Source organism: Hemiscyllium ocellatum, chromosome 37 (genome assembly GCF_020745735.1).
Source record: "Hemiscyllium ocellatum isolate sHemOce1 chromosome 37, sHemOce1.pat.X.cur, whole genome shotgun sequence".
Classification (NCBI taxonomy): domain Eukaryota; kingdom Metazoa; phylum Chordata; class Chondrichthyes; order Orectolobiformes; family Hemiscylliidae; genus Hemiscyllium; species Hemiscyllium ocellatum.
In genome coordinates this window covers 34,764,559-34,781,810 of record NC_083437.1, presented here as the reverse complement: position 1 = coordinate 34,781,810, position 17,252 = coordinate 34,764,559, and the positions used below count along the sequence as shown (strand labels likewise).

General features: G+C 43.9%; 1 protein-coding gene across 2 annotated transcripts in view; it reads right to left on the bottom strand.

The window, feature by feature from the left end:
* The window catches only part of espn (espin), a 159,056-nt gene that overhangs the window by 91,030 nt on the left and 50,774 nt on the right, over positions 1–17,252 (bottom strand). For both annotated transcript variants that reach the window (XM_060852005.1, XM_060852004.1), the window contains exons 5-7: positions 14,868–14,999; positions 8,785–9,004; positions 3,572–3,840 (exon numbers count right to left, since the gene is read on the bottom strand). In XM_060852005.1, coding sequence (XP_060707988.1) covers positions 3,572–3,840; positions 8,785–9,004; positions 14,868–14,999 — 621 coding nt within the window. The remainder of the gene's footprint in view (positions 1–3,571; positions 3,841–8,784; positions 9,005–14,867; positions 15,000–17,252) is intronic.

Here is a 17,252-nt window from a genome sequence, read left to right as displayed (position 1 = left end):
GAGGATTCCTGCTACACTTAATGGAACTTGACAAGACTGATTGATTGTTTTGACACGATCAGCCTTGGACTGCAAATGGGAAGGGGAAGGGGAGGGAGGGGGTGAGGGGGGAAGGAAGGGGAGCGGGGAGGAGGAAGGAGGGAGAGAGGAGGGGGAGGGAAGGAGGATGGGAAAGGGAGGAGGGGAAGGAGAGAGGGGGAGGGGGAGGGGAGGAGGAAGGGAAGGGGAAGGAAGAGGAGGGGAAGGGGAAGGAGGGAAGAGGAGGGGAAGGGGAAGGAGGGAGGAGGAGGAGGGGGGAAGGGGAAGGAGTGAGGAGGAGTAGGATGGAGGGGAAGGATGGAGGGGAAGAAGGGAGGGGAGGAGGAGGAGGAGGAGGAGAAGGAGGGGAAGGAGGGAGAGGAATCGGGAGGAGGTGGGGAGGAGGAGGGGAAGGAGGGGGAGGGAGGGGAGGAGGGGGAGGAAGAGGGAAGGAACAGAGGGGCGGGGAGGGGAGGAAAGGGAGGAGGGGAGGGTAGTGGGGGAGAAGAAAGGGAAAGGGAGGGAGGAGAGAATAATGGAGGGTAAGAGAGTGTGGTGGAGGAGAAGGGAGGGGAAGGGAGGGAAGTGGGGGGAGGGTAGTGCAGGACAGGGGAAGGGATAAGAGGATGGGGTAGTATCATATCCTCAGGGTAGCTGCCACCATCTTGACATGAAGTTCAGCAGGATCCCAATACAGACAGCAAGGAGAAAGCAATGGAAAAATATGTTGACAGCAGACGACAAAGACGTATGGGAGGAGGTTCATATGGAGTTTGGAATAACAAGGGGATTTCACAGAAACCTAGAAATTTCAAAGAGAACAAGACAGTGGTGAAGGTGCAGTTTGTCTTCTGCTGCATTCTGACCTGGTAAGCGATGATGGATATGGAAGTAGCTGGATTTTACAGCGGGAAGAATACTGCTGATCTGTGACTCCTGGAAGAAATGTCGAATGGCAGGCCTCCTGCACACAGCAAGGTTCACCAGACAATAGCAGCTGGCTAACATCGACATGTACAAAGTGAGCGAGGGAACCCTCCTGTTCCTCAGTGCCAACAAGTGCCACCCTCAAGAGCTACAGGACCAGAACTGGGTGATGGGTGCCGCTGGGAACGTAAGGAGGGCACAAAAAGGAGGAACATACCCTCCCAGGGGTTTATGCTGAATTAGGAGGGAATGGGAAGGCAAGGATAGAGTGGGAGACAGGGGGCAAGGAGAGACGGGCTTTGAAGGCACAGTGGGTGGGACAAATTGAGGTGGGAGTTATGTCGGGAGGTGTGCAGGGTATCCCCCATTGGTCATACCCCCCAGCCTTTTATGTGGATTTCTTTAAAAAACAAATGGCCTACCCAGGCCATTGCATGGACAACAGATAATTCTGATCAATGAGTCATGGCAACAAGCTCACTGGTGTATTACTTCAAAATGGTGGGTGGGCTGCCATATTCAACCCCAGCCCCCATGTAAGGAGGGACAGATCAGAGGAGGATACAGCAAGGTCACCCCTCATATATGAAATGAACCACAACTCCCCCTCCCAGACCTTGGATCAACTGCATGAGGTGCTGTAAATCTCAGCCCAGTGTTCCCAGTGACCAAACCAAATGTGTTCAGCAATTGATTTCATCGCAGCTACCTGGCATTGCCAACTGCAGCCCAGCTGCACTGTCAACAACACACCATGTAAAGCTAAAGTGAACAAAGGTGTCCTCCCCTCAACACTGACACTCATTTTTAGCAACGAATAGCTGTCTGGAACTGAAGTCATCTTGACAGGATGTGGAGTATTTATTAAGGAAAAAAAAAGCCTGAAGTAAATCTTGGCATTTGACGTTGTAAATTTCTTTATTCATTTGTGGAATGTGGGCTAACATTTTACTGCCCGTCTCTCGTTGCCCTTGAGAAGGTGGTGGTGAGCTGCCTTCTTGAACTGCTGCAGTCCACCTGCTGTGCCTTGACCCACAATGCCATTAGGGAGGGAACTCTAGGATTTGACCCAGCAACAGTGAAGGAATGGTGATATTTTTCCAAGTCAGGATGGTGAGTTGCTTGGAGGGGAACTGGAAGGTGGTTGTGTTCCCATGTATCTGCTGCCCTGTTCTTCTAGTTGGAAGTGGTCATGGGTTTGGAAGGTGCTACCTGAGGATCTTTGGTGAGTTTCTGTAGTGCATCTTGTAGATAGTACACACTGCTGCTCCGGTGGTGGAGGAAGTGGATGCTTGTGGATATATAATTGATATATAATGGTTAATTCAGAACTATGGAGCTTTGTGCCTTCCATTTATGACAATCTCCATTGCCCAGATACCCTTACCCTCAGTCTCTCTCACGACCCTGCTGCACTCCCTACTCTTCACCTTCCCTCCCCAGTCTTTGCCCCCTCAAGATGGGGAAGACTTTAGGCTGATTCAGGTGACCATCCCCAGAGCTGGCTGGAATTGTCATCAGACTGTGTGCCAATCAGGGTTCTGGAACAGTACTACAACAGCCTGAATTGGAGTCCCAGTTGGCATCCTCAATGACGACTATGATGCTCCATTATTTTTACCCACCACCACCACCAACTCATCCCCAAAGACTGTAGCAGTTCAGGAAGGCAACTCATCAACCCCTCTTAAGGACAATTAGGGGTGGGCATTAATGCTGGCCCAGCCAGAGATGCTCACATTCTCTTAAAGGAAAAAAAAAGTAGAGAACCGTATACTGTATCGAGTAGGCCCTTCAGCCCATCATGTCTGTACCAGCTACATTAAATCTACACTAGTCTCACTTTTCTGCAGGAGAGTCAAATAGATGAACAGCACAGAAACACACCTGTCGATCCAACTCATCTGTGCTGATCAATATTCTACATTAATCTAGTCCCCTTTGGCAACACTTGGCCCATATCCCTCTAAACCCTTCCTATTCCTACACCCATCCAGATGCCTTTTCAATGTTCTAAAAGCCTTGAATGTTATGCCATTTCAAGTACTCATTCAAGTACTTTTTAAAGGTTGTGAGGTTACTCATCTCAACTACTCTGAGGGGGTGTGTTCCAGATTCCCACCACCTCGAGCTGAAAAAGATCTCCAGGGACAGAGACTCGGGAAAAGGGTAAACCATTTAGGACTGAGATAAAGAAACATTTCTTCAATCCAAAGGTAGTGAACCTGCAGAAGTCTCAATCATAGAAGGAAGGCACAGGGGGTATGGGGAGAAAATGGATATTACATCGACCACGGAACCTCAGGACAGTTTCAGGATCTCCAGCACACCATCTCTGCGCCAACTATGATGCCATTCTCAACACAATCCATCTGCCTGCACATGGTCTGTATCCCTGACCTGGACTGAGATAGAAGATTATAGTGAATGGTGGAACAGGAGCAAAGGGCCAAATGGCCTACTCCTGTTCCTAGTTTTTTCTGTAACCAAAATAAACATTGATAATTAGCCACTTGCAGGAGCTATCAACGTGGGTTATTCAGCTTGGCACGTCTTCATTCCATTATGGGATGATGGCTGGTAATTTGATATTTGGTTGCCATAGTAATTAATGTAGCATCCTCACCTCATGTCTTTTTGGCGTTTCATTCTCGGAGTGGCGAAGATGACTCTTTGCGGCCACGTTCTTTTCTGAAGTTGGGTTTGCCTCCGGAGGGGTTGGTGCTGGGTAAGTGGGAGGTGGAGGCATTGGGTCAGAGGTCACTGGCGGAGTTGGTGCAGGAAAGGTGGGGGGTGGGGGAAGGGCTGTGCCTTCAGCTGCCTTGCCCTTCTGTTGGCTCTCCTCAGGATTCAACATGTGTATGTACGTGTCCATCTCCGTCACAGTTGCTGGCCCTGTGAATGAGGGAATACCATCAGAATATGGGAGGGACACAGAAACAACTTTCACAGCACGTGCAATCTCCCAACTGTGTTTATCCCTCCAACTTAAAAAGACTTTATCTTAAAACAATACAAACAACATATTTTAACCTTTGTTCTTTTTCCTTTACTTTTCATGCATCTGGATTTGAAGAATCTGTACCTAGTTACGTTGTTGCTAAGATGGCACTGTAAGTGGTGACTTGTGAATGTTTTTCTGTACTCATTTCAGTATATGTGACAATAAACCTAATTCATTTTAATTGTCACTCATCCGTAGTTGTGCTTGAGAAGTGACAATGAACTGCTTTCTTGAACCACTGCAGTCCATGTGCTGTAGGTACACCCATAGTGTCATTAAGCAAGGAGTTCCAGGATTATGACCTAGTGGCACTGAAAGAATGGAAAATCAGGATGGCGAGTGGGTCAGAGGGGAACTTGCAGGAGTGATGTCCCAATGTATCTGCTGCCCTTGTACTTGGAGATGGAAGTGGTCTATGAAAGGGTATGAAATATGCCGTCTATTGGTTAATTTCTGCAGAGCATCTTGTGGATGGCACACACTGCTGCTACGGAACGTTGAAGGTGGAGGGAGTGAATGTAATGTAAATCAAATGGCTGCTGATGACGCCAAGCTTCTTAAATGTTGTTGGAACTGCACCCATCCAGACAAGTGAGGTGTCTTCCAACACACTCCTGACTTGTGCCATGTCGATGGTGGACAGGCTTTGGGGAGTCAGGAGGTGAGTTACTCACAATAAGATTCCTAACCTCTGACCTGCTCTTGTAATGATGTGACCAGTCCAATTCAGTTTCTGGTCAATGTGGGTATTGCTGTGGGGGCTGGACACTAGACCAGGCTGGATGACAGATTTCCTTCCAGAGATCAGTTGTCATGGTTATCATCAAGAGCCCTATATTCGCGATTCATTAACTTAGCTGCTGTTGTGGTTGGCCGAATATCTCACGTTGGTAGCTCCTGCAAGCGCCCATGTCCCCAGAGCAATAATCTGGGTTTGCCAAATTACTAATCTGATGGCACCACATCTACACCATTGTCTCCCCTCACTATGTCTTAACAATATCAATATAAGGAAGCTTGGGAGCAAATAATTTGAGTAGAACTCTCTGACATTATCCGCACTCCAAAACTCCCAGTTATTATTTAAAACAGGATTTCTCACTAAGTGTCTGCTCCCCCCCGGACTCGTCTCAAACTGCAGAAGTAAAATGATGGGTCAGTCTTGACTTAGTAGGTAACTCTCACTCTCCGCTAAATCAGAAGATTGTAGGTTCACTTTCAACTCTTGAAGCTTGAGTGTGTGATCTAGAGTTGACAGTTTGGTACTGAGAGTGTGCTGCACTGTCACAGCCCTGTCTTTCAAATCAGCCCTAAACCAAAGGCTGTATCTGTCATCTCGGAGTCTCCCTGATGACCAAACCAATATCTGACTCTCACCCAGTCCCACAAACTGGTCATTAACTTCACTGATGATTGTGGGAGCTTGTTGGGTGCAAATTGGAGGCTGAACTTCCCACATTACAGAAACAATTATATTTCCCATATCACTGCATCACAGAAGTACTCTGTGGTCCTTTAGGGCAAGTGAAGATATGGAATGTACTATTGTAAATTCAGTTTCCCACTTGACATCAGGAAGAACCCACAGGTCTCCCTCTTAAAGCCCATTGGTCTGACCAGCTAGTGACAGAGATAAGCAATCCTCTGAATTTGACCTGTAATCTTTCTCAGGTTATACCAGCTGCAGATGTCAAGATCCAGATACTGCTGTCCTCCTAGCAGTGAGGCACTACCTCTACTTACAGAGTCTGCAGCATTTCAAGAAGGCAGCTTGGCACTGCTCTTTGAAGTGCAATTAGGGATTGTAATGCCGTATCTATCAAATGAGTAACTAACGGGAGGTAATGGTCTTGTGGTATTAGTGCTGGACTGTTAATCCAGGGACCCAGGTAATGTACTGGGAGCCTAGGTTCGAATCCCATCGCAGCATTTAATGGAATTCAAATTCAATAAATATCTGGATTTAAGAGTCTAATAATGACCATGAATTGATTGTTAGAAAAAAACAACTCTGTTCACTAACGTCCTTTAGCGAAGGAAGCTGCCATCTTTACCTGATCTGGTATAGACAGGCAGGAGGCTAGAAAAACACATCAGGCCAGGCAGCATCAGGAGGTGGAGAAGTCGACATTTCAGGTGTAACCCTTCTTCAGGACTGCTCTGGTCTGGCCTACATGTGACTCCAGACCCACAGCAAAGTGCAGTTGACTCTCAACAGCCCTCTAGGTAATTAGGGATGGATACTAAATGCTGGTCCAGCTAGTGACACTCTATCTCATGAATGAATAAAATAAACAAAAGCTTGTGTACACCTGAACAAGAAAAAAATAGGGTAGCGAACTCAGTCGAGGTAGCTCTGACTGGGAGCAGCCCAACCAATATGAAGCCAGAGAATAATGAGGCCCCAGTATGATGTCCCCTCAATGTTCTGCTGTAACTAATACTGACTGTACAACTGGGCACGAGCGTACATCACTACCTCAGTAAAGGGACACAGCCAGCAAGGAAAGAAGGAAGAATCTAAACTCCTTTTCTGACACTGATACCATCCTTCAGGTGAACACATTTCCTGTTTAAATAATTGAATATTTCGTACAACACAAGATTTTAAGAGCTCTGTTGTCACTCCCTACTTGAAGTTGCATTCAACGCTGCAACTCTTCCTTGCTTCACAAATTTCAGATATAAAGTGCAAAGTATCATTAAGCCAGAGGAGAAAAGGTTGGGCTGGTTGCCAGGACAGAATGAACTCCTGAAGGTACTGGGTTCAATATGACAGCACTACTTGCATACTGAAATGTTTGTATTCACTCTGTAAGAAAATATAAATGGAAGTTACTCAATTTGTATGTACAGCCTTAACATCTGTAAGACTAACAACATTAGATGCTATGGCAAGGGCAGCACCACAATTCACTGCTCAAAGTTGTTGCTCGTTTCAATGGAAATTGTTCCAAAAAAGACCTCCGTGCTGACTGAATGAAATGGTTCAATTCATAGAAGATCATTCCAATTATTTTCAAGCATGAAATAACTTTGAGTTGACACAGGTTAAGCCACGTTTGGAATACTGTGTTTAGTTCTGGTCTCCCTACTAATAGGAAGGATGCTGTGAAATGTGAAATGGTTCAGAAAACAATTACGAGGATGTTGCCAGGGTTAAAGGGTTTCACTTTACGCAGAGGCTGAAGAAGCTGGGGCTGTTTTTCCTGGATTGTCAGAGGCTGAGTGGTGATCTTACAGAGGTTTATAAAATCATGAGAGGAATGGATATGGTAAATAGACAAGGTATTTTTCCCAGGGTGGCACAGAACAAAACCAGAGAGTATAGGTTTGAAGGTAAGAAGGGAAAGATTGAAAAGACACCGAAGGGGCAACGTTTTCAAGCAGAGAGTGGTGCATGTGTGGAATGGGCTGCCAGAGGAAGTAGTGGAGGCTGCTACAATTAAAACATTTAAAAGGCTTCTGGATGGGTAAATGAATAGGAAGGGTTTCAAGAAATATGGACCAAATGGGACTAGATTAATTTGGATTTCTGGTCGGCATGGACGTGTTGGACTGACGGATCTGTTTCCGTGCAGTACATCTCTATGACTCTGACATAAGCAAACCTATACTCAAGTTACTCATGCAATGGTGACTGTAATCTTTCATAGTACCACTAGATGGAAGCAGAGCCTCATTATCCAACCACAACAGCCGAAGCACCTGCAATGTTTGTAATGACTTAAGGGGCACAAACATTTCAGTTGCATGTTTTTACTATCTTGCCACCTGTACAGCAATATTTCAAAAATAAATTTTTGTTCAAATTAAAAGCACTACCATGAGACATGAGAGCAAGGTGGCCTGCTAACAGTACTTGATTCTAAATTTTAACTCTTTGATGTTTGCAGAGGTGTTCATCAAGTGACAGAGTTAAGCAGCACAGAGACAGGTTATTCTGCAGCAAATGCTGACCTTGTCAGTGACGCCCACATCACATGCAAGAATAAAAAATAGCTCCTTTACTATAGCTCAAAATGTCTTCACTTCATGTATACTGTATATCCGATTTTTAAACATTCATTCATCAGATGAGTGCGTCGCTGGCTAGGTCAGCATTTATTGCTGATCCCTAACGACCCAAAGGGCAGTTAAGTCATTGTTGTGGGTCTGGAGCCACATGTAGGCCAGACTAGGTAAGGATGGCAGCTTCCTTCCCTCAAGATTTTTCCAACAATTGGCAATTGTTGTCATGTGGTCATCAGAGGACTCTTAATTCCAGATTTTTATTAAAATTCACATTTTTCAGATCAGAATTTCAAAAATTCAGATCTTTAGTCAAATTCCACCATCTGCAGCGATGGGATTCAAATCCAGGTCTCTTGAACATTCACTGAGTATCCAGATTAACAGTCTAACTATCGTACCACTGGCCATCACCTCCCCAGTAAATTCCCCATTTATAAATTACTATTGAAACTGATATCTTTCAGCCAGTGCATTCCAGATCACCATAATAACTGGGTAAATAAAAATCTTTGCTCGCATCACCTCTGGTATGTTTTCCCAATCCCCTTAAACCTGTGAGCTCTGGCTTTCCTCCCTGTCCCCTCTCCCCCAGCACCTCATTGTCAAAACTTTTCACAATTTTGAATACTGCTCTCAAATCTCTTGTTTATACTCCTTGCTCAGAAATGAACAACTCCAGCTTCTCCACTCCCCCACCACTGGGTAAAACTCCTCTGCGCTCTGTCTGAGCTCTTGATGTCCTGGGTAAGACCCGGATGTGAACACATTATTCCAGTGGCTTTAGCCACTCAGTGAGACCAGTTACTGCTCCGACACATCACCTTGCCCTGGGCCCTGCCGACTGCTCCTCTTCTCTCTTGTACTGGACTGGCTTGAGTGGCAGGAGTCGTAGTTGGACAGAGTGCTGGACGGTGAACCTGAGTCAAACCTGGCTTGCTGCTGCGATGAGAGAGTGGTGTTGGGGGACGACAGTCCAGAGTCAATCTGCTTGTATTCAAGATCCACAGACGGGTCTCGAGACAAGACCCGGTGTTCCACACTCTGAAAGAAGACAAAAAGATGGTGGTCAATGGCAATTCAAGCTGTAGTGTCTGCCAGTGCAGAGCTTCTTGTTCCTGGCCACTCTGTTCTGGATGCGCACTCAGTCACTCTTCAAGGGTACAGTCTCATTCTTGGAGTAAGTGAGGACTACAGATGCTGGAGATCAGAGCTGAAAATGTGTTGCTGGAAAAGCGCAGCAGGTCAGGCAGCATCCAAAGAGCAGGAGAGTCAACATCTCGGGCATAAGCCACAGCCCTTTCTTCCTGAAGAAGGGCTCATGCCCGAAATGTTGATTCTCCTGCTCCTTGGATACTGCCTGACCTGCTGTGCTTTTCCAGCAACACATTTTCAGCTACAGTCTCATTCTTCACACGTGTTTCAGAACTGACTGTGTTTGGACACCAAGCTGAGTCCAATCCTATCATCCATACAGACACACACCTTCTGTCAGAAGTTTCAGTGCAGAAAGAATGCATCTACTCAGGCAGGGTACATGATCTACTGCTGACTGAAGAGTGAGCAAGATCGACTAACCCACTAAATTGTGATGAGGATCTATTGATGACTGACTATTGAATAATGACCAGGATCGACTACTTCACTGAATAGTGACTAGGATCGATCAACCTACTAAAGAGCAACTAAGATCTTTCGGTAACTGACTAGTGACCAGGATTGACTAATAATAGTGACCAGGATCGACTACCAACTGAATAGTGACCAGGATTGACTAATCCACTAAATAGTGACCAGGAAGAACTAGTTACTGAATAATGACCAGTATCAACTACTGAGTAGTGACCAGGAACAAGAAGTCCACTAAATGGTGACCAGGATCGACTGCTGAATAGTGACCAGGAATGACTAGTCCACTGAATATTGACCAGGAATGATTAGTTCACTAATTAGTGACCAGGAACAACAATCCACTGAATATTGACCAGGAATGACTAGTTCACTAATTAGTGGCCAGGGGAACAACTCCCACTGAACAGTGGCCAGGATTGAGTAGTCCAACGAATATTGACCAGGAATAGGAACTCCTCATTGATTTTGCCCTCCCTATACCATGGACTATGAGATAAATTGCTGCACCCACACACATGGCTCCCTGACGGAAAACTCATGGGTGAAGTATGACCTTTGTGCATTTAAATACAGCCAAATTCTTATACTTGCCATAAAGAAATAGATGCAGTGCTTGAAAGCAGAACACACAGAAACCTTGCATATTCTACTGGTTATATTTTTAAAAATTTTTTTGCAAACAGCAAGTTGCGTAAATATATGTACTACTTTTTAAAAAAATTTAAGATCTGAATTTATACAGTCTTTCATGGCCCAGGCATCTCAAAGTGCTTTGCAGATAGTGAAACAATTTTGAAGTGCAGTCACTATTATACTGTTTGAAAAGTCACTATCAATTTATGCACTGAAAGCTTCCAGAGACAGCTAGGTCATCACGACAACATTATCTATTACTGTGCTGTTCATTGAGAGATAAATATTGGTCAGGACAGTGTGAATGGACCCTATCAAAATCCTACATGCTGACAGTCAAGTATGTCCAATTCCAACATGTTCACAAATTATTAAAATTGTTTAAAATTAGAATCTTCTACTACAGTGAGAATAATAGTCGAACTCTCCAGCTACAAGACCTGCCAATGCCTCAGAAAGAAATTCACCAACGAGTCAATGTAGCCTTTGTTACAGTACTGGATTCAGTCTTAAAAGATTAAACTCTACAACCACTACGTTACACAAACAGGCTTGCTCTCTCCATCTTAAGATTTTAAAATATTAAATCAGAACCTCGCAGCTCCAGCTCAAAGATAATCTTCTTAAAAGTTAACCTGGCCTACCTTTAGTTAATCAATTAAACTATTTCCATAAACGTATCTTCACCACCCAAAGGAAGAGGTCAAACAAAAAGTTGCTTACATTGCCCATAGCGTGCTGAATACTGAAAACTTGCAAGAGAAAGCGTGTTCCTTTGCAATCTAGTCTGGTCCAAGTTAGAGGTAGAGGTTCCATATACGTGTGAGACAATACTTAATCCACCTGTACGTCCTCAGGAAGCACACAGAATGCTCCCTTAGGGAATCATGGCAAAATAATTAGGCCTTTTGTGACCAGTTTTTTTGGGCACCACATGACCAGCTTCGGTCTTTAACACCTTCATTGCTGAGGCTGTCACAACTGAAGTGAGGAACTCGATCATTTGCCTTTCACAGGCTGCTTCGCTCGCTTGTGTACCATAAAAAAAACAAGTTGCAGCTTGGCTACTGATCAACACAACCCGTCTACAAGGTCAATGCAAAGAATGGTCCTGTTCTCCAATGGGGCAGGCAGCATGAACCTTCCCCTTGTTTTAATTCTTTGAGAACGCTACAATCCAACAGTAAACTGTGTGCATGAATACAGAGAGTGCAATGCTGCTTCGCATGTTAAACAGCAGAAATGTTTCGAACGAGAAGTAGTTCTGTGTGCCATCAAGGATGCTCTGTAATTTCTCTTCGATGCCTTTCTCCTTGGCTATGATTGAGTGCACAGTGTCCGTGTCCCTTCCTCACAGAGAGGAACCAAGTGGTTATTCGTAGAGTCAGAAACAAATCCTTTTGTCCAACCAGTCCATGCCAACCATAATCCCAAATTAAACTGGTCCCACCTGCCTGCTCCTGGCCTACATCTCTTCAAATCTTTCCTATTCATGTGTACATCCAAATGTATTTTAAATGTTGTAATTGTACCCTTAACCTCAAGAAGTTCATTCCATAGTCAAAAACACCCTCTGTGCAAATAATTTGCCCCTCATTCCTTTTTTAAACCTCTCCCTTCTCACCTTAACTATGTGCCCCAGAGTCTTGAAATCCCCCATCCAAGGAAAAGACAACTACCATTAACTTTATCTATACCTCTCATTATTTTATAAACTTCTATCAAGGCACCCACAATCTCTTACACTGCAATGAAATTTATCCCAGTCTATCCAGCCTTTCTTTATAACTAAAACTTTCCATTTCCAGCAAAATCCTGGTAAATCTCTTCTGAACCCTCTCCAGTTTAATAATATCCTTCCTATAACAGGGAGACCAGAACTGAACACAGTACTCCAGAAAAGGCCTCATTAACCTCCTGTACAATCTCAACATAACGTCCCAACTCCTACACTCAAAGGACTCAGCAATGAAGGCAAGCGTGCCAAATGCCCTTTTTACCATCCTGTCTGCAAGTGACAAACTTCATTCCTCATTCTTGATGATAACAGCAAGGGTTTATAATGCCGGAGTGCAGTTAGCAACCTAGGAACTGCAGTCGGAGACTGGAAGCTTCCTCTCCAAATCGAGTTCTGATCTTCACTAGGAGTGCAGTGAGGAGGGCAGAACAGTGGATTGGCCCTTGAAGGGGGAAGTGGCAGTGCCCTGATGGTAGCAACCCTCTGTCTGGGCCAGAAGGTCCAGGTTCAAGATCCACTTCAGGATTTGATGACCACAGAGTCATACAGCACAGAAAGAGACCCTTTGGTCCAACCAGTTCATGCCGACCATGATCTCAAACTAAGCTAGTCCCACCTGCCGATACTCAGTATGTCCTCCTGAGATATGTCTGGTGAGCACTATGCTCTGCTCTGTGAGAACTATGTGGTAACTTTAGTGCAATGCCTCCTCATGTTAAAATATTCCACTTGTAGATTCTTGCCAGGAGCAAGCACTGTCTTCATTTTAAGGGAGAGAATCCCCAAAGTAGAAATGGCTAATCAACCACAAAGGTAATCATGGCCTGGATGAATTCTTCCTTTGTTAGGACACATTTCCCCAGGATTTATCAGAGAATAATGAGTGGAATCCAAAGCAGTTATTTCTTTCCTGCTTCCTGTCTTCAAGGTGTTGACCAAAGGGGATGAGTTAAGTTGTAACAGACTGGCATGACAGCCTAAATTTATGGTCATGACGCAACTGCATCTGTCAGGCATAAATACCAATTCCGCTGAGAGATTCTGGTCAAATTATGTTATAAATGGCAGTGGAAGTGAGTGAACGCAGGATGATTCTCCTTGACCATGAACCTGTAAGGAAGTCATACCCTCAGACCCAAATTTTTCAGGATATTAAATGGAACAGATGAGGTCGATTCGGAGAGACTATGTCCACAGATCGTAAAGTTGTGGACAATGCGGTGAAGATAAAATAAAACAGAGCCAGACCTTTCAGGAGAGTACTGGGGTAAGTGTTCTTCACTCAGAGAGTAGCAGAGATTTGAAGTGCTCTCAAACAATAAGCAATTGATGTGGGATCAAGAATCGATTTTAAAACTGAGATTGAAAGATTTTTGCCATCCACAAGTATGGAGAGATATGGGCAAATCATCCACTCCTGTTTCTGTGTTCCAATCCGGCAAAAACTTCCAGCGTATTACTGCATCTGGAGGGAGGCTTGTCTATTAGCTGCACATATTGGGGATTTGAGTGCATGTGACTATTGAAGCAATATGCATTGCTGGAGGAGGCATTTCCAGTCAGTGCTTGAGTGGACAAGGCTGGAATTCAGCACCACAAAAGCAAAGAGCTCTCTTCATCATCTCATCCTGATTGTCTGCCTTACAAGACAATATTAAGGCCCTACGTTCAAACTTGTGATAATTCCCTCTTTCAGACTCTTAAAAACATAAAACAAAGAGCTGAGTAGGCCATATGGCTCTTTAAGCCCCTGCTTCATCATTCAATATTATTGCAGCTGACCCCTTACCTCAATGCCATATTCTCACTTTCTCCCCATATGCTTTGATACCTTTAAACATCTGAAATGTATCTACCTTTTCCTTGAATATATTCAGTGACTAGGCTTCCACACCTTTCTGCAGTAGAGAATTGCATTTGGTCACTACCCTTGGAATGGAAAAATTTCAGACCTCTAAAATGCTCCACCTTGCATCATGTTTCCCTGTGTCCCAACATTATTCCACAGAAATATCACTCTGTCACAACTCCCTAACCTTCAGTTAACTATCTCCTCAATTTCTTTCTCTTGAACTGTTGAGACAGGTTTATAATTCCAACTGCTAGCATGAACCTTTCGTAATTCTGATGGCCAAACCTTTTTGCTTCTAACAATCTGAAGACCGTCACCACCACCTTCTCAAGGGAAATTAGTGATGGACAATTATCGCTGGTCCTGCCAGTGAATGTCATATCTCCTGACTGAATTGAAATAAAACTATTCAAGCTCTCCTGACCTGGAAGCTTCACCAGCCACCTGGCTAGGGTATTGCTTGCCACTGAACTGAAAAAATGTGATTCTCCTGCAAGGAGAAAACTATTCACCTTTCTGAACTGAACTCCTGACTCTTCTGAACTGAAGTTAAAAGCTATAGGCCTCTGGTCTGTTTATAAAACTCAGCAAAATAAATAACTCATCAATTAACTCCACAGTCACCCGCTACACAATGAAGGCACATTTCTTGATGAAATAGTGTAGTTAGGTCACTGTTTCAAAAGAATTTCTGACTATGCACCTTCACAGAACTCTGTCTTAAATGCCAAATGATAATGTATATTTTAAACACTTTTTTTTCACAGTGTGAATACTCAAGACAGGTAAAGGTTTAATCCTGATTGCTTGAAGTTAAATGAATATTTTTAAACTTCTTGGATGGACATCAGAGTCAGATATTGAACAGCCATCTGTGTCTGTGGAACTTGTCCCTAAATACACATTGGTTCTATGTGGAGAAAAATAAAAAACAAAGCAGGAACAATAGATTTGTCCTCTAACTTGGAAATGATTCTTATGGTGATACTGATCACAAAAATCTCACTTGTAAATAAATGCCTGTGAACAGTTCTCTGCTCTATTTGTCTTACCATGTTCTCAACAGTCTTGAGGTACTTGGCACATTGACTGTGTCCATTGTACTCAGCTAGATCTGCAGATGTGTAGCCATCACGATCACGGACAGTCAGATCAACACCATTAACCACTAAGATTTGACAACACTGTGGTAAAATAAGAGAAATAGTAAGAATCTGGCACTGTGGAAAAATATAATAGACGTCACCACTTTGGTTACAACACATTGTTTGATAATTCGCCAATAGATCAGCAACAGAAGATAACAAGTACAATTTCAGTCTACATTTTAAACATCGAATGCAGCCATTGCAATCATAATAGAAAATAACAAAGTGATGGCAAATACTGTGATGCACTATTTGTATATTTATTTATAGTATCTGAGTTAGAACATAATTTTATCTTATTCTGTTTTGTGCATCTTCAAATTTATCATCCGATATGTGCTGTTTCTCATATTATTAAACTAACCTCTCTCTACCAGAAACAATTTCCCTTTCTTTTTAATCACCTGCGTATCCTTTTGTAATTAGCCAATGTATATAATCTTCCTTTAAAAATGCAGAATCCACACTCATCATCATCTTGACCTGTATCTCTTATTTTTCATATATCATATAAAACAATGCGTATGTGTGTTTTCAGTTCATTATTTGTGAAGTAAAAGATTAAGGAATGAATAACTCCCTTATGGGGATTCTCAGATTGTCGATCAAATGCAGGCAGATTAATTAATCAACATTAGCCCTACTTCTAAAGAAATTGCGGTGAGCACTGAGTTTTGCTTAGAAGGTTTCCAAATGACATGAATCTGTGGACAGTAACAAAGAAATCCGATGAAGGCAGAGTGGTGGACATTGTTATAGAGATTTATAAAATCATGAGGGGCATGGAATAGGTGAATAGTCAAGGTCTTTTATCCAGGGTAGGGGAGTCCAAACCTAGAAGACGCAGGTTTGAGGTGAAAGGGGAAAGCTATAAAACAAACCTTATCGGGCAACTGTTTCACACACAGAGAGGTGTGTGTATGGGAACGAGCTACCAGAGGAAGTGGTGGAGGCTTGAACAACAACACATTTAAAAGGTATCTGAATGGGTATATGAATATGAAGGGGTTAGAGGGGTACAGCACTAAAACAAATATAACCATGGCTGGGTCATTAAGAGGTGAAGGGCTTTTGCCCGAAACGTCGAATTTCCTGTTCCTTGGATGCTGCCTGACCTGCTGCGCTTTAACCAGCAACACATTTTCAGCTCTGGGTCATTAAGCTCTGGATGGCACTGTATTTGAGACTGACAATATCTTCTGAGCATTATACGACTTCCTTGTCAAAGGAAAAATCCAACCAATCAAATAGCATCAGGCAGGGAGAACAGGGGAAAGAATCCACTGTCCACTATCCACTGTCCACTAACCACAGTGGGATTTCACCCAGCAGTGCCCTCTGGGGCTTGCAAAGCTAATCACCTCCTGTGCATTGCTGACTCAGTTTGTCTGACTACTGGAGACTATCCCTTCAGCTGCCTGGACCTGAAGATCTAAAGCTGTCTTCAATAACTTCTCTACTTCTCTCTCTTCATTGAAGATGCTCCTTCAAACCTATCTCTTTGAATAAACTTGCTGTTATCTGTCCCTCTGTCTCTTTTTGTGGCTCATTAGTGGTCTATTAGTGTTCCTGTGAAACATCTTTAATGATGCTACATTAGTTCAGTAGGTGGGAGGGCTAGAGAATCCTATCTCTCTCTCTCTCTCTCTCTCTCTCTCTCTCCCCCCCTCCCCCTCTCTCTCTCCTCTGCAGGTCCCTCATGTTTGCTCTGCTCTCCAAATTTACCCACAGAATGTTCAGCATGCTTAAAGTAGTTCCACTTAAAGGAAAGTAGGAGCCTGGACATTGTGTCTAGTTGAAATCATAGAATCCTTCCAGCTTGGAAGCAGGCCATTTCGCCCATTGAGTCCACAACAACCTTCCGAAGAGCATCCTACCTAGACCCACCCGACCCCTGTAACCCTGCATTTCCTATGGCTAATCCACCTAGCCTGCACATCCCTGGACCCTACAGACAATTTAGCATGGCCAATCCACCTAAACTGCACAATTTTGGACTATGGGAGGAAACCAGAGCACCTGGAGGAAACACACGCAGTCACAGGGAGAATGTGCCAACTCCACACAGACAGTCAGCTGAGGCTGGAATTAAATCTGGGTCCCTAATGCTGTGAGGCAGCAGTCCTCACCACTAAGCCATCATGCAGCCTTTTACTAAACGGGACTGTGATTCATACTGGGGTCACATTTGCCTCACAAATTGTGCTAGAGCAGCATCAAATCAAACACAAGGGCACTGAATCACAAGACAGACTGCAGTGAGATGCTGCCATTGAAATATTTGAAAAG